Source organism: Danio rerio, chromosome 14 (assembly GCF_052040795.2).
Source record: "Danio rerio strain M-AB ecotype USA chromosome 14, GRCz13ab, whole genome shotgun sequence".
Lineage (NCBI taxonomy): Eukaryota > Metazoa > Chordata > Actinopteri > Cypriniformes > Danionidae > Danio > Danio rerio.
In genome coordinates this window covers 37665407-37690791 of record NC_141034.1, presented here as the reverse complement: position 1 = coordinate 37690791, position 25385 = coordinate 37665407, and the positions used below count along the sequence as shown (strand labels likewise).

The window sequence follows — 25385 nt, the reverse complement described above, 5'->3', positions numbered from 1 at the left end:
ACAACATATGATTACAGATTTATAAAAGAGCTATATGATTGATAGAAGTTTTTTTGGCATTGGTCATGACCCTTCTAATTCCACGGAGCCCTAAGCGGCTGCTTACCTAACTTAATTAAGGTTAAGTCAGCCCCTGGATATCTAATAATGAAATATACTAGTAGTACTATAATTAGTACTAAGCATTTATAAACGATGTAAAAATCTTGATACAACTATTAAGTGTAGTTTAGTAAGTGCTACTAGTTTTGACTTAGTATTAAAATATAAGTAAAAAAAAAATCATTTATCGTCCATATTTTTCCTAAATGTAAAGAAATACTTCTCATTTATCATGTCTGTTGCTTCTCTAGTGTCTTTACCCTCATTATTTTTTAAATGACGTTCCCCTTTTTTCATAACCCAGATTTTATTTAGCAAAGAGGACCAGAAAGACAAGCTCATGGAAACACATACAGTTGTTTATTCTGAGGCAATAAAAACAAGCATACTTTTTTCCAGACACTGGACAACTGTCCACTTAAGAATGATTTCTCAAAACACCATTGCCAAAAATTCCACAGACAGATCCAGTGATGCCACACAGAGGAGCTTCTCAGTATACGGGCCTAATTCAGAACTCAAGGGAGATATAGATATATTCATATAGAAACTTGGAAACACTAGAATGATAAAATGGCGCTGCTGTGCTTGTTGTTCTGAGTTTTCTGAAGAAAGAATTAAGTTGCAATGAAGTTGAGTGAGTCAAACATCAAAGTTGTGTAAAATGTATATACAAAATAAACAAGAGGAGAAAATGTGAGAAGGTGTAAGCAGGGAGAGGAAAAAAAAGAAGGACGATGTACAAGTTAGTGTTTAGCAGCGTTAACATTCCTACAAACAAAACAAGTGCTTGGTTTTATCTAATCTTGGCACATACTGTGAAATTTCCCATCAGCCTCAGTTGTTCTAGTATTGATAAATCACATTCACAGAACATAAATTGCTTGTTACCAATCAGCTGAATCTTCTTTCATACAAATCAATCTAATGTTGGCAAAGAGAAAACCTGTTTTCAATGTTCATACACTGCTACCCAATACAACATAGACCGAGATAAATTTGATCAGTCTGGTTCTGTTTTTTGTTTTTTTTGCACTGGTAATACATCACGTTGCAAGATATTTGCATGGGTTAACAAGGAAAACAAAAATGAAAAAACATGCTGGCAACAAATCATAGCATGAAACCAAGTCTGAAAATAAATAACATTCAGTTTTAAGCTTGGGACAGTCCGATTCTCAAAAGCTTTTTAAACAAAATATCTCTTTTTCTTTTTTGTAACTGGACATCAAAGTCACCCTACCCTGTCAAAGCCATGAAGAGAAACCGATTGAGTTGTTGGTCACTGGGGTGAAGATGGTAAAGTGAACAAAAACTGGAGCAAGGGCTTCCTTGTACTAAGGGAAGTAAACAACGTCACTGAGAACAGCCTCCTCCTGTCATTTCTACCACTCCTCATCTACCACTCTTCTTTTTTCTCTCTCTCTCACTCTCTCTTTCTCTCTAAGCCACATAGTTGTATTGATTGGGATTCTCCTTATCCCTTTCCATGTAGTCCCTGTCAATAAGTGACTCTATCCTCTTCTTCAGATCAGCAGGCTGTAAAACAAAGGAAAAACATTAAATGGCAGTCATGTGTATGTGTGTGTGTGTGTGTGTGTGTGTGTGTGTTCTTTGCTGCAATTTCCAGTTTTAGTGACACTGAGATACATTTCATATTTTAAAAATGTCTTTATCATTAAAGACTAGAGCCTAAATATGGATTATTGGTTATTATTCATATCCCCTGACTGTAATATTGATTTTTTTGGCCAATCTGTAATTTAAGAAAGCCTCATTTTAATCTTAATATTTTTTATGTAATTTATTCTTTTGACTGCAAAACTGAATTTTTTTGATTACTGCATTGTTTCAGCTTACTTAAAATTATTTCTGAATATGTATATACATTTACCGGCCACTTTATTAGGTACAACTCCTTGTTAATGCAGATTTCTAATTAGCCAATTACATGGCAGCAACTCAAAGCAGTTAGGCATGTAGACATGGTCAAGATGATCTGCTGCAGTTCAAACTGAGCATCAGAATGAGGAAGAAAGGTGATTTAAGTGACTTTGAACATGGCATGGTTGTTGGTGCCAGAAGGGATGGTTTGAATACGTCAGAAACTGCTGATCTACTGGAATTTTCACACACAAGCATCTCTAGGGTTTACAGAGAATGGTCTAAAAAAAGGAGAAAATATCCAGTGAGTGGCAGTTCTGTGGGCACAAATGCCTTGTTGATGCCAGAAGTCAAAGAAGAATGGCCAGATTACTTTGAGTTGACAGAAAGGCAACAGTAACTCAACCACTCGTTACAACAGAGGTGTGCAAAAGAGCATCTCTGAACAGACACCATGTCGAACCTAGAAGCAGATGGGTTACAGCAGCAGAAGACCACACTGGGTGCCACTCCTGTCAGCTAAGGACAGGAAACTGAGCCTACAATTCACACAGTCTTTTCTTGGCACACTTTGGGCCCATTATTACCAACTGAGCATTGTGTCAACACCACAGCCAACCTGAGTGTTTGCTGACCATTGACCATGTCCATCCCGTTATGACCACAGTGTACCCATCTTCTAATGGCTACTTCCAGCAGGATAATGCGCCATGTAATAAAGCGTGAATCATCTCAGGCTGGTTTCTTCAACATGACAATGAGTTCACTGTACGCAAATGGCCTCCAGTCACCAGATCTCAATCAAATAGAGCACATTTGGGATGTGGTGGAACGGAAAATTCGAATTATGGATGTGCAGCCGACAAATCTGCAGCAACTGTGTGATGCTATCATGTCAATATCGACCAAAATCTCTGAGGAATATTTTTAGTATCTTGTTGAATCTATGCCACAAAGGATTAAGGCAGTTCTAAAGGCAAAAGGGGGTCCAGCCAGATACTAGTAATGTGTACCTAATAAAGTAGACCGTGAGTGTACATAATTCTATATAAAAAGGTAAAACATTACAAATATTAGGAAGATATACATTGCTGAAAGAAAATATTAATATATTTGTTTATCAGCCGATACTATTTTTTTTTTTTACATTTATGAGTCAGTTTTTGCCCAGTTCCTTCCATTTTAAAAGCTAAAATTGCTTGTTTTTTTAACTCTTTGCTTAAAGGGAAAGTTCACCAAAAAAGCTTAATTCTGTCACCATTTACATCTAAAAGTGTTTGAGTTTTTTCTTGTGTTGAACACAAAGGAAGATATTTTGAAACATGACCTCAATGGAATGTATTTTCCTACTATGGATGTCAATTGTCAACGTTTACTAACATTTTTCTTCTTTTGTGTTCATCCAGAAAACAAAACTTGTAAATGTTTGAAACCACATCAGGGTGAGTAAATATTAAGTTTCAGGTAAATTATCCCTTTAATGTTTTATTCATACATCATAAACAAAGCAGTCGTTTACTGCACGAGACTGGTTGCTCACACCACACCTCATCCATTGTAGAGAGTATCATTGTTTATAACAAGTTCTGTTGTTTTAGTGGTGCTCAAGACCAGTGTAGATACAGTATAACAACTGTGAGCTCACCTTGACTGGGAACTTAAGTTGGTTGTACACCTCAGACACCAGAAGATTATGGCTGAGAGTTTTCCTCATCTTCATGATTCGAACAATGGCAGCATCGATTTGGTACTGACGATCCTGGAATACTCTCTCTGTAGTGCTGGCTTGCTCCTCCACCTATGAGGTACAGCAAAGAGAAAATGTATTTAAAAAAAAAAAAAAAAAAAAAAAGGAAGCATGAGGTGAAAACATTTACATGACATCAATGAAATAGCAGGTAGACAGAACGGTACCGTTTCTTTCATCTGGATCTGGTTGATTTTAATTCTGAAGAGTTTGTGTTTGAAATCATCGTTGCATGAGAACTTGTCTCCATCCTCCACATCTTTACTCTTTGGGATTTTGGTGAGGACTCTTGCCTTCCCGCAGGCCAGAGACTGCAGTGTCCGCCTCAGCTCACTGTCCTCTGCAAGATATTTTTTAATACAACGGAAAATTTACATTTTTTACAAGACGATTGTTGATAAGAGAAAGTGTGTCACGATTTTCCATACCAATGCCTGTGGCCAGCTTAATGTCCTCCAGAGAGAATTCCTCCCCTTCATTAAACATAAGCAGAACTAAAGTCTGAAACAGAGACACCTGCAGCTCCTTTTTCCCCTGTAAAAAACAGGAAAAAAAAACATTGGGTCACATTTTTTCCCCATGTTTATGCCATTAGAAAGTGGTTTATATGTTGCAATAAAAAAAAAAGCATAACTCATCTGGATTGGTGGAAAATGAGTCAGAAGATTATTTGTGTAGTGCATTACCCACATATCACAAATTTTTGTTCGACTTTGAATTAATTAATTTAGAAAAAGTGAATGCAACTATAAATTCAGTTTTTTTTTACTTGATTTCCTACGCTTTACTGTTCTGAATACTGTTAAAACTCAAGGAAATGTTGTGAAATAAGGAACAAACACATTTATAATGCTTGTAAACATTGTATTTAACTCTCTTTTAACATTCTTAAGGAAATTATCAAATAAAACAATCTCAGTTTTGTCCTCTCAACTAGTGCTGAAACAAATGATTATTTTGATAAATCAACTGATCTAACTATTATTATAATGATTAATAAACTTTTGTAAATGATTATTCCAGCAGTTAATCAGTAGGCTTTGATTAGTTTTGTAATTAGTTCTGTAGTTTCTGTAATGTCATTTCAGCTCTACTCAAAAATAATGCTTTGATGCAACTTATTTGTAAGAAAATACAATAATTACATTTGTATATTTTCAGCAACACAGTGTTGTATTAAGGTACATTTGATATTTACATATCAAAAAGAACATTACCTCTTTAAATTCTGCCTTTAAAACACAATGCCCTAACGTTGATTGCCACTGTAGTTTCCGTCCACTGTGTTTACCCAGGTAAAACGTTTTGAAGATCTCTTGCAATCTCACCATCTAGAAAGCAAAGGGTACCAAAATAATCAATTATGACACACTTAATTATTAGCAGTACCCTTAAAAATTAAGGGTACTTTTGTCAAGTTTAATAACAATGAAAAAGCTCATATTTCTAGGAATGTAACAATTCACCTGACTCACGTTTTAATACAATTATTTGGAACAAATTTAAGATGAAAAGTCTTTTTTCTTTTCATTTTTCTTTCTTAAATGCTGCACATTTTTTACAAAATAATACATTTTTAGTCATAACTAAACTGCTATTTAAAAAACTAACCCCCCCCCCCCCCCCCAAAAAAAAAACAAATAATAATAATAATAATAATAATAATACAAACTAAAGACTCTTTAATATAAACAAGCTAAAACTGTGACTGTGCTGAGATTTAACATTTAAAAAAAATATATCAGCATATCTCTGTTTTCTGGAATAAGCTGAGGTCTTTGCACATTTACAATGTCCCCTGCTGATGAAAGAACTCTTTTATTGGGGACTGAGATGGCCAGTGTGGAGCGGTAAGCCTTTCCTAAACCAAAAAGCAGTATGTACAGAGATGGTCTTCTCCAGGGGACTGGCCACTGGGATAAAATACTGATTATAAAATTACTAATTGTATAGCAGGATGGAGAGAGGAGTTGAAGATGATTATGAAAGTAATAATTAATTTTATTTGTATAATTAATTAGTATAAATATCAGTGTAATACACTTAAGAAGTGATAATCTTGAGGTTTTTTTTTTAAATATTCAATAATAATATGCAAATTATTAAAATAAGTATAAACTTATTTGAAAAGGAGAGGGTATAATAATCTAATACCTGCTTCTGTAACAGAACAACTTTCTCTTTCAGTCTGAAAACATCTTCATACTTTCGCTATGCACCATGCACTCGTCGGAGGAAACAGCGCTGCAAATCATCTGATTTATTAAGTCTTTTTGCGTATAGTCATCTGTGACAGTAGTTTTTCACTGTGCTGACTGTTTATGTGCATCATATTCATTGTTTTGTTGGTGCAAGTAAACGTCTTTTTGCAGTATTTGCAAACAGTTTTTTCGTCTGCAGCACTTCACCGCTGTCATTTTACTGCCACCCCACCTCTTGCTCGCCGCACAGCGCCCCCTCTATTGAAAAAATGTATCACAATTCGTTCAACATTTCTACAGGTTTGAATCATAACATTTTAATTGATTTTCAACCGGCTCATGGTGAATCGCTACATCCCTACATATTTCTCAGAACTGACCTCTGCTGGCAGATGTACTTCCATAGGGACGTATGTTGGCCAATAGCCCATAGTGAGGATGTTCACTGTTAGCTCAATGTTACCAGGAATATTTTGGCACTGCATATGCTGAAATACAGAATGAAAACAGAGATTTGCTAGATAAAAACGAGACACCAAAGAACATGAATAATAGAAAGAAAATAAAAGCTCCCTTACCTGTTTGAACTGCACCATAATATCTTTCGACAGCTCCATGTCTTTGAACATTCCCTCCAGTTTACTAGTAAATGCTGCTCCACATTCTACAAAAAAAGAAACACAATTTGCCATTTTTAGTTTACAGTCTACAGAAAGATTTGCGAGGGTTTGGAATCAAACATAAAAGGAGAAATGTAATATACCATGCTTCAGTTTTGACAGCATTGATTTCTCTGCATCTACAGAGGCACTCTTTCCCACCAGTAACCTCTTCGCTAAGTCTTTCTTGTAGAAGGCTTCAAAAACATCTTTGCCTTTAAAAAAAAAAAAAAAGAAATGAAAAAGTCTATGAAGCTTAGCTGTTTAAAAATGTAAAACTCTCCAAGGCCTCAGGAACAGAGCATTAAGTTTAAAAGCATTACCGTAAATGAACCTGAATATGATCATTATCTTGTCCAACATTTTCTCCAGCTCCTCATCAGTTGCCTCTTTGTTCCCAGCACGGAGCTTTGAATCCACATATTTTGCTGCAGAACATAAAAATCACAACATTTAGGAATATCAGTAATTCCAATAATCAAAGCATCTTGAAGCCCTCAAGAAAAAATCCTCAATTTCGCCCTTCGCTGGCTGTTTGACTGACAGACGATTTGGTAAATCATAATGCCGATATTCTGTCCCCCTGTGACTGTTTAGTATTTTGTTTGACAAGCAAAACACTCCAACAAACCAGGTGTAGAATGTTAATATTAGCAATTAACGCGATAAATGGTGAAAAGGTGCTCGTATGGGATTTGCAACACAGACAGCAGGTACATACACAAAGTGTGGGCAAGTAACAACTTCATTCATTCCCCAAACCTGCCCAAAACCTGGAGAAGTGTGTGTAAAGGATGCACTTGTGTTGATGACTTCACAATAAATTAAGGTTAATGTTTGGTTTATTATGCAGTCACATGCTGAACAAACAACTTAAAAAAACTGGGAAGCCTTGTCTTTTTCGAGATGCCAGCATTTGTGTGTTCGTGAATGATGTGTTGAGGAATCAATGAGAAACATTTGAACTGTATTTTGCAGAAATTAACTAAATGATCAATTGTGCTGATTGAGAGTCAAAGGTCTGAGTTAGTCAAATGATCCAAACTTCCAATTAATACTGACTGTAGGCTATAGCTTCAATTCACACAGCGTTTCTGCATGACTCATCAAGTCAAATTAAGACTTTAAGACCAATATGAAGGAAATGTCAGACTTAAACAGGCCCCTTTTTCCTAAAGGCCTAATAAAAAAAAGTTTAAATAATGTGTCAAATCAAGCAAACTTGTATACATAAACTTTTTCTAACAATGTTTATTTAAAAAAAATAAACTGAAAAGTTTTAAAAACTATAATAAAGATCAGTGTCTTCACCAGGTAGCTATAAATACATGGAGAACTTTTAAACCAATGTTACAGTAGGGAAGATAATGAAACTATATTATTAGTCAATTTTATTATGATGGATTGATGGTGACTGAATAGGCGCCAACCTGATTTGACCAAGTAGGATATGTTCCTGTATTAACATCTATATTGATCCTGGAACAACATTCCAATCAGCCAATCAAGAATGAGGAATATGTTTAACGTTAATGTTAAGTTTAGGCTTACAGTTTATACACTTCTACATGATTGTTATACAACTATTTTCCGCTATGATTTTGGGAATAATTTACAGTTATGGTTGGGTTTAGGGTAGGGAATTACAAGGTATGGAATACAATTGCGAACAAAAATTATGTTTCAGGATCAACAAAGATGTTAATCCAGGATCTGTATAAAAGAATTGAAATACTACAACACTATCTCAGTGAGTTTTAGACATTTTAAGGGCTAAAATTTAGTTTTAGAAATTTAAGACTTTGATACACTGCAGAAACGCTTTTCACATCCTGAATATATCCCCCAAATGTGTATTGCAGGCATTTTCATTGCTCCTCTCTGAAACCATTACGTAATTTTACCAGAATTGGAGTGCACAAATTTACAATAATTTCCATGGCTGACACTGAAAGCTTGTCGGATATAGCAACATTAACGAAGAAAAGGCAGTGCTTTGTGAGGGGTGATTTTTTGCAATGAAAAACAGTTCATGTACTCACCTATGAGCTCTGCAGGTTTGTTTGGCCGTTTGTTGATAAACGTCTCGAAGGCTTCCTTCATGCCATTTACAAACTTTTCATTCTTCATGAAACATACATCAATTATGTGGTCGACTTTATCCTTGAAATCCAGAAGCTCCTGAACCATCGTCTTGTCTTTCTCAGGGTTGATCACAATTGTGCTTCCAAAGGCCTGAGACACAAAAAACAAAGACATTTGAACCTGAAAAATCACACATAATATCTACAAATGTATATTTATGGTTTTCTCAATCATCTATTCCTGTACAGACCTTGATGTACTCGATCCAATGCTGCAGAAGAACCTGCACACCACCTCTCACGCGACTGAAGAGCTGATACAGCAGAGACAGATCCTGAATACGGTTCTCATCCAGCAAGTTATTCAAACCTGATGCCAAAACAATAACTTTAGTATTATCAACTTATAATTTTGAGAAATTGTTCATAATTTAGACAGTTTTTTTAATGCGACTGATACCTTTCTGAAGTATTGCAGTGAGGTGTTCTCCAAGCAGCTGCTTTTCCACTGTGGCAATGAGGGATTTTCTAGAAATACAAAAATTTGCATATACTTACCACTTTGCTAAGATAAGAATCAGTTTTGTAAATGTTATTCATATTCTCTTATCATATTTACTGTGTGCTCTGGTCTAAGTATGTGATGACTCTGTCTGCCTCTTCTTCTAGACGTTTGTTGACATGATGGAGATACTCTGGCACCTGAAACGAAAATATTAAATGAATAAATTACTCAAATGTTCATTCATTCATTCATTCTTTTCGGCTTAGTTTCTTTATTAATCTGGGGTTGCCACAGCGGAATGAACCGCCAACTTGTCCAGCACGTTTTACGCAGCGGATGCTCTTCCAGCTGCAATCTATAGGAAATATCCACACACACAAACACTCATTCACACTCGTACACTACGGACAATTTAGCCTACCCAATTCACCTGTACCGCATGTCTTTAGACTGTGGGGGATACCGAAGCACCTGGAGGAAACCCACCAGAATGTAGGGAGAACATGTAAACTCCACACCGATATGCCAACTGACCCAGCCGAGGCTTGAACCAGCTACCTTCTTTCTTGCTGTGAGGCGACAGCATTACCTACTGCGCCACTGCATTGCCTAACTCAAATGTTACTATCCTAAATTTTTCTATACTTTTTTGGGGGAATTTGACAAGCCTTTATTACAATATATTGCACTGGAATCAAGATTGCTTTGTATGGAAAAGATTGCTTTGTTTGAAAAACAATAACCAAGGGTGACATACAAAAAAGTATAATTTCAAATTAACTATCACTTAGAGAGACACAATCATCCTCTGCCCACAGAACCACAGTAATCAAACACAATAAACATATAATATTCCCTCACCTCTCTTTCCTGCATGAGCCTCTGGCCCTCAGCAGCATACAGTCGATTTGTCTCCTCCAGAAAGCGCTGCTCAAATGAATCCTGATAAATCTGTCAGAAAAGAAGCAAAGGTGACATTACAACAAGTAATACTGACACTAATCTAAAGGCTAAATAAAAAATAAAAAGTCAAATATCTCAAAAGACTGGCACAACAATTGCCACAATTTTATCCACTTGCAGAAAATGAAATAACTCTGGCCACTGTAATGAAAATGTCACTATTGTTAAGAGAGAGAGGGAGAGAGTTTTGAGTTTATTGCCATATCAGCTTCTCTGGCTATGCCACGGCAAATAAACAGATCAAGTTTACCACATTTTTAAAATATCACTTTTCTATATTTATAAAAATACAATACAATAAATAAATAAATAATACACAAGAAGGTACATAAAGAATAATAACAATATATAAGATACAACATTCAAAACAGTTTTTAAGGTTGACTTTTGATAAAAATTGTACAATTTTAGAAGGATTCACATGTAAAATATTTAATTTAAAGTCTCTCCAGATAAAAATCGTTCTCAGATTACATTAAAAACATGGCATTCCACAAGAATACATTTAATAGTTTGGTTTCTGTTGCAATATTCACTCTTGTTGAGACTGTAGTACTTTAGGGCTACGTTCACACTGCAGGTAAATGTGGCACGAATCTGATTTTTTTCCCCTTGTGACTCAGGTGATGACAGTGTGAACAGCCCTAACCCCATGGAATCTGATCTTTTCAGGTCAGATCTGTGCCACTTTCATATGTAGTATTAAATCAGACACAGATCTGATGTTTTGCAGTGCGACCGCAGTGTGAACGGTTATGTCGGATTTCATGTAACTTTTTTATAATCTTTGAGCGACATGCGTCATCATTCTGTGCTGCAGACATCATCTACCCCTCAGCAGGACAGTAGAATGGCACACAGGCACCACAGATAGTTGGTTGTTTATGTTGAAAAAGATTTAGAAGACAAAACTGGTGCTTGTTAACTAATCTGGTTAACGGTTGAGGCACGGGTTGATCGCGAAGCTGAATAGCGTCGTGGGTGTTGCGGATAGGGGATCTGTGTGCAAAGGAGGAATAACTATCTCTCACCCAAACCCCCATTCTGCACGTCTGCTGTTTATAACAAAAGTGAAATTAAATAACTCCGCAAACGGAGATAAACCAACTCCGCATTCACAGCTCATTAACCCTTGATGAGTCCGCTACACCGGTGGTCAGAGCGCCATGCACCACGGCTGTCATAAATCACAAACGATCAGGGTTTTTTTTTTTTTTTTTTTTTTTAATCACAGGAGACATTTTAGGTCTCAAATGCCGAAATACACCACGGTTGTCTGTGAAAAGGGTAATAATGATATAAGCATGATCTGACAACGGGCTTACTTATGCAGCACTCAAGTGTGTGGATAATTAGACATGTGCTCTCCGTAATGCACTTTTGCGTATGCGGGTCAGTTTAGGACCATGATCTGTTCACACTGCAAATCTGATATTGGCCACATTTACAAGAGCATTGCAAACAGCCATGCAAAAAAATCAGATCTGAGAAGAAATCTGATTTGAGCACTAAGCCTCACAATGTGAATGTAGCCTTGGATGGTCTACTTAAAGTTTATTAGTAAAATAATAACTTTCATTAATGCTTTAAAAATATGCAACATGTGTTTTTAATAAAAAATGTTATATGACATAATATTGAGTACTCTCTATTTAAAAGCTTCAACAAAACTGTTTAAGCTGAACATTGTAACAAACAAAACATTTAAATAAACTTGGAAACATTAATATTATTTTGGCAGGTTTCATCAAGTCAAATTTTAGGACTTTAGGACCATTTTAAGGCCATTATGAACAAAATTTTAGACTTGTAAAGAGCTAAACACTTTTTGATTTTTGTAATGGTCCTGTTGGACTATAATTATTTCTTAGCCACATATTTTAATGTCCATTTTTTTCAACATATTTTTAACCAACTGCATTTTAGTTATAAAACCCTAGGTTTCATGCCTATTTATAAATATTACATCCACTCCTCCTTCTGTAAATAGTTTTTGTATAAATGGAAGATCATGTAAAGGGATATTTTGCCATGAGAAAATTATTTTCCTGATAGACAATCTTCTGTAAAAATGTCTAATAGCTGTTTTGACTATATCTTTGCAAAAAAAACCCTTTTATTTAAATATATTGTTGGTAATTGGATGGGTGTTGGCCTAATTGGGTAGTTTTAGTTGGACAGAGGAAAATTAAGAGCTTTTTTAAATGATTAATGACCTACAACAATATTTCAGTAAATTTAAGACTTTTTAAGGCCTAAAATTTAGCTTTCAAAATTTAAGACATTTTAAGAGTCCGCAGGCAGCCCAATTTAAGCCCAAACTTTAAATAAATTGTCCAAACCTGCAGGTCAGAGAGCATGCTCAGAAGACTCCTCAGAAGACTGCGGTCTACAGCCTCGCCGCTTCGCTCCCTCTCAATAAGAAGCAGAATCCCATCGATTGTCTTACTCTGCACCTTCAGGTCGCTGATGATATAGAAACGAAACAACTCCAAGCCCATGTCCCTGAAGATGAAGCACAAGAGTACCTTTAATCACCAGTAGCAGGAGCAGTAAAGCACAGGTAGTAAATAAAGACAGCAGCAAGGGTGACAGTGCAAGTGTTACAAATTTAATATCCTTCTGCAAGAGAGACACTCACCAGATTGATGGCAGCATAGAATTTTGTAAAACATATGTGCGATCCAGAAACAAAAATATACTCCTAATCATGATCTAGAAAACAGAGAATGCAAGCATTTCATTAAACAAAGACATCAAATTTTAACAAAAGCAGAATTAAAGATATCTAGAGTAAATTACTGACTGACCATTTGTCTGCAGTGATCTTGCCAACATTTGTCTATTTTCTTGAGGAACAGAACACTGTCTAGGGCATCCGTAAAGCAAGAGTTAAGAAATTCTTTCACACCACAGTTATTGTACATCAAAATTAGCTTGGGATAAACAAGACAGTCTAAATAAATGACCATTCACCTAAAATTATTTCAGAATTTCTCAGAAATGTTACCCTACAAATTTAAATAATAAAGTATGTCAGTTTTCTAGCAAAAGTTTTTTTGAGGTCAAAATTAAAAAGTAGAGATTTTTTTTTTATTTGACTGAATCTTATTTTAACAAATAATTTAACTGAACATTATTTTTATAAAGCAAACATATTTTTGGCACACAAGCTACCTTGCAAACTTGCAAAATGACTTTGTGTGTGTAATTTTGTGTTTGTTATGCAGAACCACTCACCTACAAATCCCTAAGTCAAACTCTCAATCAAAGGCCCGATCCCAATTTTATTTTTGTACCCCTACCCCTTCCCCTTGGCCCCTAAAAAAGGGGAAGGGCTTCAAAATGTACCCCTAAGAATTGGAACAGCACGACAACACCTGCACACGCCATCGTATGTCATAGCGATCTCTTGCTTCATATGAGATTAGACGATCGTGACTGCTGTATTTATTCCAGTTGTGTTATTTTTTTGGTATTTATCTTCAGGAAATCACTGAAGGCATATATCAATGTTATCATAACAATATAATGTGGCAATAAGATTGTAACTATACTGCGCATTTATACCATGGCCATATTTTTACATATGTAAACACACCAAAAACAACATCAACATTATAGCAGACGCTGTAAAAAGCTCATTCCCAGCCACTAGACTTTTTTTACAGGGTACTCGAATGTCATCGAGTGTCAGAATGTTTGGAGGTAGAATTGGGATTGGGCCAAACTGAAATGATGAATTATTTCCAAATAGAGTTACTAGAGTTTTCCTGTGAATTTATATTCATATCGCAACAAATATAGCAGAAAAACTAAATAATGTCCATTTTTCCAATGTCGTGCAGCCCTATTGCAAACATTTTTTTGAAGAAAAACAAATACGTACTTTCAGCACTGATGTTAAATGAAAGCTTTTTTATATATAAAATTTTTGAAAAATATTTATTAAATAAGCATAATGAATAATATTTAAAATATTTATAACGCAACATGATTTCTGAAGGATCATGTTAATACTGAATAAAGTATTAATGCTGCTTTAAATTCAGAAAGTTTCTATTTCAAAACATACATTAAAATAAGGTTTTTAAATGAAAATGTCATTTTATATTAAATGCTATAAATGCTTAAATGTGAAAATACAACCTTGCTGTAATTAAATGTAAATATGTGAAAACTTTGAAAGAAGATTCTTTCAAAAATATGATGTACCCCAAACGCTTGAACGAGAGAGCATAATAACACTATGTTAATTAAAAAGAAAAGCAGAACTATTGGCCTGCAGATTTGTGTATGTTGAGCCCAGGTTTGTGCTCTTCTCTTTTACTCAAAATCTAACATTCCAGCAGATTAATAAATACAAAGTGTAGCAAGGAAAAGGATATTCTCTGAACTGGTCAATCTGTGCCTTGATGTGGTCTTCACAAACCACTCTGAGCTGTTTATACAGCTTGGCAGATATCTTATGAGAGCACAAGTTTTCAACAGCCTGAAAGAACAAGTAAACATTAGATTCCACGTATAATATTACAAAAAAATATTAAAGCTAGTTTATTATAGCACCGACCTGATAGAGCTCCTCTAGATTGTACTTTATTGAAGTGCTGTTCTGTATGGCCTCTACTGCCTCCTTTAGTTTCTGCCAGGTCTCATTTGTGTAATTCTCTGGTAATTTGGGCTTTTCTGAAAATGTATAACATTATATAAAAAAGGAGATGAGTAAAAACAGTAAGCACACAATGTCAGGATTTGGTGATCCAGGGTTAAGGTAAAAAAGTTCCATAATATTAAAGCATATAGTCAAAGGGTCACTAAACACCAAAGAGCATTTGACTACAAAGTTAAAAATGGTTGTTTTTGCGCTGTTTGGAGAAAATTTGTTCTTCCGATTTAAAAAGACATTTTAAAGCAATGTCACAGCGATAAGATCATTGTGTAAATTCCAGCATAGAGATTGGCTGTCTGTACCGGCTGGTACAAAGCGACATTGAGTTTTCAGCACATCTGTCTATTAATTCATGAGAAAGACTTGGTTTGAACCAATCAGCGCACTCTATTGTGAATGAGATGCGACTTCATTAATATGCATGATATAGCTTCGAAGACTCATTTAACCTGTTACAGAATTTAGAGACACCACGTTGTGTTGCCAACCACATTTCAAACAAGTAGTAACAGAAGAATTGTTCAGAGACATGGGTCGACAGTGTTGCATTTATAAATGTGCCGCAACAAAAGTTTTGTTTCCGTTTTCCCATAATGAAAGCACTGATCGCATAGAGACCCATATGTGTGGATTACAGTGGTCTTCTAACACGTGACAGAATGGAATATGTTTGTAAGGAACATTTTTTACCCGAGACCTTTTTGAATCTAGAAATGTTGAAATCCGGATTTTAAAAATGATGCGTTTCCAGTTGGTGTTGATTGTCCTGTCTCTACATATTTGGTAAGTGTACGATCAACGTTCTTTGTTTATGTTTATTTAGATGGCAAAGTCAGTTAGTATCGTCAGCAGTACTAATTCAGTTTTTGAAGACATACCATAGTCAAAATGATTTATTTTCTATGTTTACAGTAATATCACTACAATATTATGGACTGAAAATCCTCCACTTCCACACAGCTCTCAGATCTGCTGTAAATGTTGCTCTCCAAATCACTGTTTATCCCCCCTGCGTTTGTGTTGCCGCTGTGAAAATTAGGCCCCGTTTAAACTAGTGCGTTTTAGTTTTAAAACGGCGTTTTAGAATGAAAACGATCCGCGTCCACACTCGCGTTTTACCCAGCGTTTCTGAACTGTTCTCCGTCCACACCAAAACGCTGAAAACGCACATCACGTGACCACACACACACACTTTGGCAATCGCTGGAGCCCATCTACCCAGATGAGAGCTCTGCTAGTCAGACTTCTCATCAAGCATCTCCCGCTGGATCTAATCTCACTATATTTATTAAACGTGATATTTCAGTCATCTTGTTGTCTTTATCTAACGACATATTCCCTGACTTTGGTCATTGGAATCTATTACTTGTTCTCAGGTAACGTGTTTTGGCTGAGCGCAAAGATAAGTTAATGATTAATGTAAGCACGTAGCCTACATTCTGTATATTGACTGATCGCTTGCCTTTATTTCCTATAATGTATAAACTTATTGTATGTTATACTTTTATAATGGCCATTATCGATTATTAAAACTGATATTCAGCAAAAGAGAGGGTATGTTTCGTATTTTCACTGAAATTGAAAGGAGGCAGGTGTTATCGGCTCCGTTTTGTTATAAATATGCACACAGTGAAGATGACGCTCATGCAGCACGACGCCTCAACATTTCTGCTGTCTTTGCTAATATTAAAATAAAAAAATAGGCAGTTCCTTAAATCATGTTTACATTTTATTGTTGAGAAAGTGAAACAACGTAGCCAGGGTGATGTGAATGAAGTTATAAAGTACACTGTTCCCTGTGAAGATTGACGCGTGTCCTCGGTATGTTTTCCATATCAAACTGAGAAGAAGAGATGCAGCCTTGATCAAACTTGCGAAGTCTGAACTTACACGGAGAAGATTCAGGACTGAACTGTGTGTTAGGCTACTTAATATTGAGGAAAAGCCCCAATCAGAGAGGCGAATGTCTGCAGCCCCGCCTCCGTTTTCAGATGTCTCCGTCTTTCCCCATCCACACTGAGACGGAGCAGCAGCGTTTTAGAATGAAAACGGCCTCTCCAGCGTTTTCGAAACGCTCCGTTTTCGGCGCTCGAGAACTCCGGCGTAGTGTGGACGGATGGCGTAACCGTAGCAAAACTTATGCGTTTTCAAACTAAAACGCATTAGTGTAAACGGGGCCTTAGTGTGTGCATGTAGCGAAACTCTCCTTTTCATGCAAACCCTTCCCTCTTTTGCCACTCAACACTCCCACCTAAACACATCTAGACCCACCCACTTTCCTGGCTTTTTTCAAACTCGTGGTGTGAAAACAACCTGCTAAGAGAGAGGACTTTCGTGGTCCTTAAATAAATAAAACTGCTGCTTCTCTCTGTTCAGAGATATGACAAATTATGCATGCACTGCAGCAGGGACTTGCCCCACAGATCCAAAATAGTCCTAATATAAACACTTATCAGAGATTTATAACACTTATCATAGGCCCCCAGAAGACAAAGGATTCTCATTTTGAAAAATAAAAACGTATTTAATGTGCAATTATTTATATTTAGAATTAGATTCAAGTGAAGTAAATCAGATTTCAGTTGTTGCACTATTAAACTATTTGTTATTTAGCGTTATGTTCGACATTGTATTAATAATTAAAAGTACAGTGCTCAGCATACGAGTACACCCTTCACAAATCTCTCATTTAAATTAATATGTCCTGTAGGATGCTTTACAATATTATATTTGTGCATAAACATTAGTTTAGTCAGTACTGATTCCAAATCTGGAGCAAATCCAACAAAATAAATTACAATAAAGGTTTAAAAATTAGTAGCCCAAATTGATATGTTGGGGAAAAATATTAAACAACATATAATATTTTGATATATATATATATATATATATATATATATATATATATATATATATATATATATATATATATATATATATATATATATATATATATATATATATATATATAAAAAAACAAAAAATATAAACAACTTTGTTGAAATGTTGTAGTTTTTTTTTTGCAATACTTTGAATGAATTTAATTGTATTGTCTTTCCATTTCTAAAGATGTTCTTTGACTAAAAAAATAATTTAATAAATATATCCGTTTAATAAATCTGTTTTGTTCAAATGCACCAATGTTTATTACCCATATTCACTGGATGAAAATGGATAATATTTCTCACATGTACTCAATTATGCTGAGCACTATACATATATGCGAACTAGTAATTTATACCAATAATGCTCAATTATAAGGAACATAATTATAATTAAGTTTCAAACTTATGGCTACTGAGATAAAAGATGCACCTAACATTTGATACAAAATACTTAAAATAAAATATGCTTTGCTCGTAAAAAAAAAAAAACTCTGTCAGAGAATGAGCCTCGGAATAGTGACAAACAGCACCATACACTCTAAAAGCACAAAACATTTTAGTAACAATGTACAATGTTTCATTTGTTAACATTATTACAATTCATTTAAAATATGTAAACATGAACCGGTTATATTTGTAGAACCAGAAATATTGCAACATTTATTATTATGCTAAATTTTAATTCCATCTAGTTTCTCCATCAAAAATTAGCAAAACTTTGTTAGCATTAATTATTGCATTATGAACATTTTTCTAAACATCAACTATGATTAATAAATGCACTGATGCTTTTATTTTTAGTTGAATTAATAAAATGTTAACAAATTAGATCGCATTGTATAGTTTTACCAGTACTTTATAAATCTCTTTGAAATTATAATACATACAATGAAATGAAAATGAACGGGTAATATCCATGAACAAATACTCAAGCAGTGAGATTTTGTTAGCAAAAGTGGCTTATCTTCATAAAAGCTAGTTAAAGTCTATAGTAAGTATGTTTAGATAGAAAGATCTTTGCTATCATTTGTGACAGTGTCATTACATTTCCTTTTATAAAGAGGTTTTGCAGTTGTTTACCTTTGCATGAGGCCGTGGCTCCACCACTCATTTATGGACTTCACAACTGCGTTTGGCCATAAACGCAGTCTAGACATGCAGCTAACTAAGTTTTAAAAGACAGCCCAATATATTTCCCCTATATTTTTACAGATTTATCGCCTACCTTTAAAGTTCTTGATAACAAGTTTCTTCGCTGCACCGGGTTTACTGTTGGAGAAGGTAGCGGAGCCCGCAGACTTGGTCAGTCCGTTAGCATGATGCCCAACACCGCCGGGCAGAAACACATTTCTCGCCTTTGAACAGGATTCGGATGGGTTACAGGACTCCTCGGCCATCTTCACATCCAGTCCGATCAAATCCAGCGGGTCCTCGAACCTCAACTTCTTCTGGATGTGCTGTTGTTGCTGCTGTTGTTGTGAACTGGAAGAGCAGGACGTTGTGGAGGAGGAATTGCAGATGGCTTTAGGAGACGATGATATTGAATCAATGTCTTCCTTGTCTGAACTGTTGATTTTCCTCTTCTTAGAAGACGTTAAGCTACTGTCGTTGTGAACATCAGAAGCTGCCGGTCTGGGCTCTTGGGCTGGCGGTGGGGGATTAGGGGAAGGTAAACCTGTTGGAAACATGAAAAAAGAAATACTAAATCAAATCGCTAATCTACTAATGCTACGATGCCGTGTGCGGACGCTTTCTATTCCTCGGTCTCGGTCGGGGGAAGTGCAAGCTCTCGGCTCCGTGTATGGATAAGGAGGAAAAAAAAGATAAATTGAGAAGTGCAGCCCCACTTGGACCCTTCTCTGTTCTTGTTATTGCCAGCAGAGGAAAGATGGTTGAATACTGCTTCCTCTCGCTCGAGCACACTCCGGCGCGCGGCACAAAGTCCGTTGGATTACAAGCTGCTTTTCGCCGAGGGCTGTTTGCGTTAAAGCATTCTGCCGGACGCCGTCTGTCCGCTCACGAGACTGGTTGGTATTTTAGGTTTTTTGTCCAAGTCCGCGGGGAAATAGTAACTTTTCTAAGAGGCGACGCTGACCCGCCGGAAGTACTTTCGACCGTTGCTCTGCGCAGCTGCTGTTGAGGCACGTTGGATAAGCGCAAGGCCTAACTGCTCCGATGCGCCACCAGAGGACGCCAAAGCACCACGAGCAGTCTAGACCAGACTAAACGCTGGAACCCCTGTGTACTGTTCAAATTACTACCCTTTCATTAGGGACCGAGCACCGAACGGTGCAAGGCCCTATTGGAATTGCTCCGTTTATTATTATTATTAGGGACCGAGCACCGAACGGTGCAAGGCCCTATTGGAATTGCTCCGTTTATTATTATTATTATTATTATTATTATTATTATTCTTTTCCGGAATGAATCGCGATTTTGAGGGGCTAAACATGCCCGAAAACTCACGAAACTTTGCACACGCCTCAGAAGTGGCGAAAATTTACGTTTATTATGGGTCTCGGAAGTGGGCGTGGCAAAATGACTCGACAGCGCCACCCAGAAAAATTAAACGGACGAGCCCCCGATCCACGAATCACGCACATGCACGAAAATTGGCACACACCTCAAACATGCCAAAACATACGAAAAAGTCTCTTGGAGCCATATGTCAAACCCAACAGGAAGTTGGATATTTTTAACTTCCTGCGGCGAAAAAGTGGCATTTTTGCCATTTCCAGGCGTTGTATCTTAACGAACTCCTCCTAGGGATTTTATCCGATCGACACCAAAATTGGGTTTTATCATCTAAAGGCATGGGCGATGTTAAATTGCGAAGCTTTAGAGTTTTCGTCGATGGGCGTGTCCGTGGCGCCCTCGCAAACTTTGACGATTCGCCACAAAACACGAAGTCGTTATAACTCAGGCATGCATTATCCGATCTGCCTCAAAATTCACACGCTTGATAAGAGTCCTGACCTGAACACGTTTACATGCCAATATCCAGATACAGTTATAGCGCCACCTGCTGGCCACAGGAAATGACATGATTTTAAAGAGTCACAAACTCCTCCCACAAATTTTATCATATCAGCACCAAAATTTGGTGGTGTTATCTGAAAGCTCTAGCGATGTTATATTGTGAAGATCTAGAGTTTTCGCAGAGGGGCGTGTCCGTGGCGGCATGACAAACCTCAACGCTTCGCCATGGAACAGGAAGTCCTTATAACTCAACCACACAAAGTCCGATCTGCCTGAAACTTCACATGGTTGATAAAAGTCTTCTCCTGAACACATCCCCATAACAATATTGAAGTGGGCGTGGCAAAATGACTCTACAGCGCCACCTATAAAAATTAAACGGAAGAGCCCCTGATCTACGAATCACGCACATGCACGAAAACTGGCACACACCTCAAACACGTCAAAACATACAAAAAAGTCTCTTGGAGCCATAACTCAAACCCAACAGGAAGTCGGATATTTTTAACTTCCTGCGGCAAATAAGTGGTATTTTTGCCATTTCCAGGCGTTGTATCTTAACAAACTCCTCCTAGGCATTTTATCCGATCGACACCAAAATTGGGTTTTGTCATCTAAAGGCCTTGGCGATGTTAAATTGCGAAGCTTTAGAGTTTTTGTCGATGGGCGTTTCTGTGGCGGCCTCGCAAACTTTGATTCGCCACAAAACCGGAAGTCATTATATCTCAGGCATGCATTATCCGATCTGCCTCAAAATTCACATGTTTAATATAAGTCCAGACCAGAACACGTTTACATGCCAATATCCAGTTGCAGTTATAGCGCCACCTGCTGGCCACAGGAAATGTCATGATTTACAGAGTAATAAACTCATCCCACAAATTTTTTCGTGTCAGCACCAAACTTGGTTGGTTGTTATCTGAAAGCTCTAGCGATGATATATTGTGAAGATCTAGAGTTTTCGCAGAGGGGCGTGTTTGTGGTGGCATGACAAACCTCAACGCTTCGCCATGAAATATGAAGTCCTTAAAACTTAACCACACAAATTCCGATCAGCCTGAAACTTCACATGGTTGATTAAATTCCTCTCCTGAATACATCCCTATACCAATTTTGAGTCATTCATAGTGCCACCTGCTGGCAGAAGGTAGTTTGGCTTATAACTCAGCCAAAGAATGTCTGACCGGCCTGAAAATTCACATGGTTAATAAATTTTATCTCCTGAAGACATCTACATGACAATATTGACTCACAGTCATAGCGCCACCTGCTGACAAAAGGAAGTTTGGCAAAAAATTGTGATTTTCCCAGGTTTTTTTCATATGTCGGCTTAAATTAATGATGTTCGCTGTTCTCTGTCATCCTGAGGCCAGCGTGCGGCGGTGAGCCTGGGTGCGAGGTCCCTATCATCGCTGCTTGCAGCTTTAATTATTATTATTATTATTCCGCCCCCTATCGGGGCACTTTTGAGGGTCTAAACATGCCCGAAAACTCATGAAAATTTGCACACACACCAAACGCGGTGTAAATAGCAGGTTGATATGGGTCTCGGAAGTGGGCGTGGCAAAATGACTCGACAGCGCCACCTAGAAAAATTAAACGAACGAGCCCCCGATACACGAATCACGCACATGCACGAAAATTGGCACACACCTCAAACATGCCAAACCATACGAAAAAGTCTCTTGGAGCCATATCTCAAACCCAACAGGAAGTCGGATATTTTTAACTTCCTGCGGCGAAAAAGTGGCATTTTTGCCATTTCCAGGCGTTGTATTTTAACGAACTCCTCCTAGGGATTTCATCCGATCGACACCAAAATTGGGTTTTGTCATCTAAAGGCCTTGGCGATGTTAAATTGCGAAGCTTTAGAGTTTTCGTCGATGGGCGTGTCCGTGGCGGCCTCGCAAACTTTGACGATTCGCCACAAAACAGGAAGTCGGTATAACTCAGGCATGCATTATCCGATCTGCCTCAAAATTCACACCTTTGATAAGAGTCCTGACCTGAACACGTTTACATGCCGATATCTAGATACAGATATAGCGCCACCTGCTGGCCACAGGAAATGACATGTTTTACAGTGTAACAAACTCCTCCCACAAATTTTTTCGTATCAGCACCAAATTTGGGTTGTGTTATCTGAAAGCCCTAGCGATGAAATATTGTGAAGATCTAGAGTTTTGGTAGAGGGGCGTGTCCTTGGCAGCATGACAAACCTCAACGCTTCGCCATAGAACAAGAAGACCTTATAACTCAACCACACAATGTCCGATCTGCCTGAAACTTCACAAGGTTGATAAAAGTCCTCTCCTGAACACATCCCCATAATAATAATGAAGTGGGTGTGGCTATATGACTCGACAGCGCCACCTATAAAAATTAAACGGACGAGCCCCCGATCTACGAATCACGCACATGCACGAAAATTGGCACACACCTCAAACATGCCAAAACATACGAAAAAGTCTCTTGGAGCCATATCTCAAACCCAACAGGAAGTCGGATATTTTTAACTTCCTACGGCGAATAAGTGGCAATTTTGCCATTTCCAGGCGTTGTATCTTAACGAACTCCTCCTAGGGATTTTATCTGATTGATACCAAAATTGGATTTTGTCATCTAAAGGCCTTGGCGATGTTAAATTGCGAAGCTTTAGAGTTTTCGTCGATGGGCGTGCCTGTGGCGGCCTCGCAAACTTTGACGATTCGCCACAAAACAGGAAATCGTTATAACTCAGGCATACTTTATCCTACCTGGCTCAAAATACACACGTTTGATAAGAGTCCTGACCTAAACACTTTAAAATGCCGAAATCCAGGAAAAGTTATAGCGCCACCTGCTGGCCGCAGGAAATTACATGTTTTACACTGTCACGAACTTCTCTCACAAATTTTATAGTATCAGCACCAAATTTGGGTGGTGTCATCTGAAAGCTCTAGCGATGATATATTGTGACAATCTAGAGTTTTCGCAGAGGGGCGTGTCCGTTGTGGCATGACAAACCTCAACGCTTCGCCATGGAACAGGAAGTCCTTATAACTCAACCACACAATGTCTGATCTGCCTGAAACTCCACATGGTTGATAAAAGTCCTCTCCTGAACACATATACATGCCAATATTAGTCAGTCATAGCGCCACCTAGTGACGGAAGGAATTTTGGCTAATAACTCAACCACACAATGTCCGATCAGCGTGAAACTTAACATGGTGGATAAAAGTCCTCTCCTGAAGACAACTACATACCAATCTTGAGTCACAGTCATAGCGCCACCTGCTGACAGGGGGAAGTTTGGCATAAATCTGTGATTTTCTCGGCTTCTTTATATATATCGGCTTAAAATATTATTGTTCGCTGTTCTCTATCATCCTGAGGCCACCGGGCGGCGGTGAGCCCGGGTGCGAGGTCCCTATCATCGCTGCTTGCAGCTTTAATTATTATTATTATTATTCTTTTCCGGAATGAATCGCGATTTTGAGGGGCTAAACATGCCCGAAAACTCACGGAACTTTGCACACGCCTCAGAAGTGGCGAAAATTTACGTTTATTATGGGTCTCGGAAGTGGGCGTGGCAAAATGACTCGACAGCGCCACCTAGAAAAATTAAACGGACGAGCCCCCGATCCACGAATCACGCACATGTACGAAAATTGGCACACACCTCAAACATGCCAAAACATACGAAAAAGTCTCTTGGAGCCATATCTCAAATCCAACAGGAAGTCAGATATTTTTAACTTCCTGCAGCGAAAAAGTGGCATTTTTGCCATTTCCAGGCGTTGTATTTTAACGAACTCCTCCTAGGGATTTTATCCGATCAACACCAAAATTAGGTTTTGTCATCTAAAGGCCTTGGCGATGTTAAATTGCGAAGCTTTAGAGTTTTCGTCGATGGGTGTGTCCGTGGCGGCCTCTCAAACTTTGACGATTCGCCACAAAACAGGAAGTCGTTATAACTCAGGCATACATTATCCGATCTGCCTTAAATTTCACACGTTTAATAAGAGTCCTGACCTGAACACGTTTACATGCCCATATCCAGATACAGTTATAGCGCCACCTGCTGGCCACAGGAAATGACATGATTTACACTGTAACAAACTCCTCCCACAAATTTTTTCGTATCAGCACCAAATTTGAGTGGCGTCATCTGAAAGCTCTATCGGTGATATATTGTGAAGATCTAGAGTTTTTGCAGAGGGGCGTGTCCGTGGCGGCATGACAAACCTCAACGCTTCGCCATGGAACAGGAAGTCCTCATAACTCAACCACACAAAGTCTGATCAGCCTGAAACTTCATATGGTTGATAAAAGTCCTCCCCTGAACACATCCACATAACAATTTTGAAGTGGGCGTGGCAAAATGACTCAACAGCGCCACCTATAAAAATTAAACGGACGAGCCCCTGATCTACGAATCACACACATGCGTGAAAATTGGCACACACCTCAAACATGCCAAAACATACGAAAAAGTCTCTTGGAGCCATATCTCAAACCCAACAGGAAGTCGGATATTTTTAACTTCCTGCTGCAAATAAGTGGCATTTTTGCCATTTCCAGGCGTTGTATTTTAACGAACTCCTCCTAGGGATTTTATGCTATCGACACCAAAATTGGGTTTTGTCATCTAAAGGCCTTGGCGATGTTAAATTGCGGAGCTTTAGAGTTTTCGTCGATGGGCGTGTCCGTGGCGGCCTCGCA

General features: G+C 37.7%; 1 protein-coding gene across 1 annotated transcript; it reads right to left on the bottom strand.

Annotated features, from left to right (window-relative positions):
• Window positions 1-440: 440 nt before the first annotated feature.
• cul4b (cullin 4B) lies at window positions 441-19827 on the bottom strand. Its single transcript, NM_001122844.2, is given in 20 exon segments — window positions 441-1641; window positions 3632-3784; window positions 3901-4073; window positions 4162-4267; window positions 4951-5064; window positions 6315-6422; window positions 6513-6598; window positions 6698-6808; window positions 6917-7021; window positions 8636-8828; window positions 8929-9047; window positions 9138-9205; window positions 9297-9379; window positions 10044-10133; window positions 12488-12650; window positions 12787-12860; window positions 12956-13025; window positions 14534-14637; window positions 14716-14831; window positions 18925-19827. Coding segments are annotated over 20 exon segments (2595 nt in total). The 5' UTR covers window positions 19388-19827; the 3' UTR covers window positions 441-1545.
• Window positions 19828-25385: the final 5558 nt, after the last annotated feature.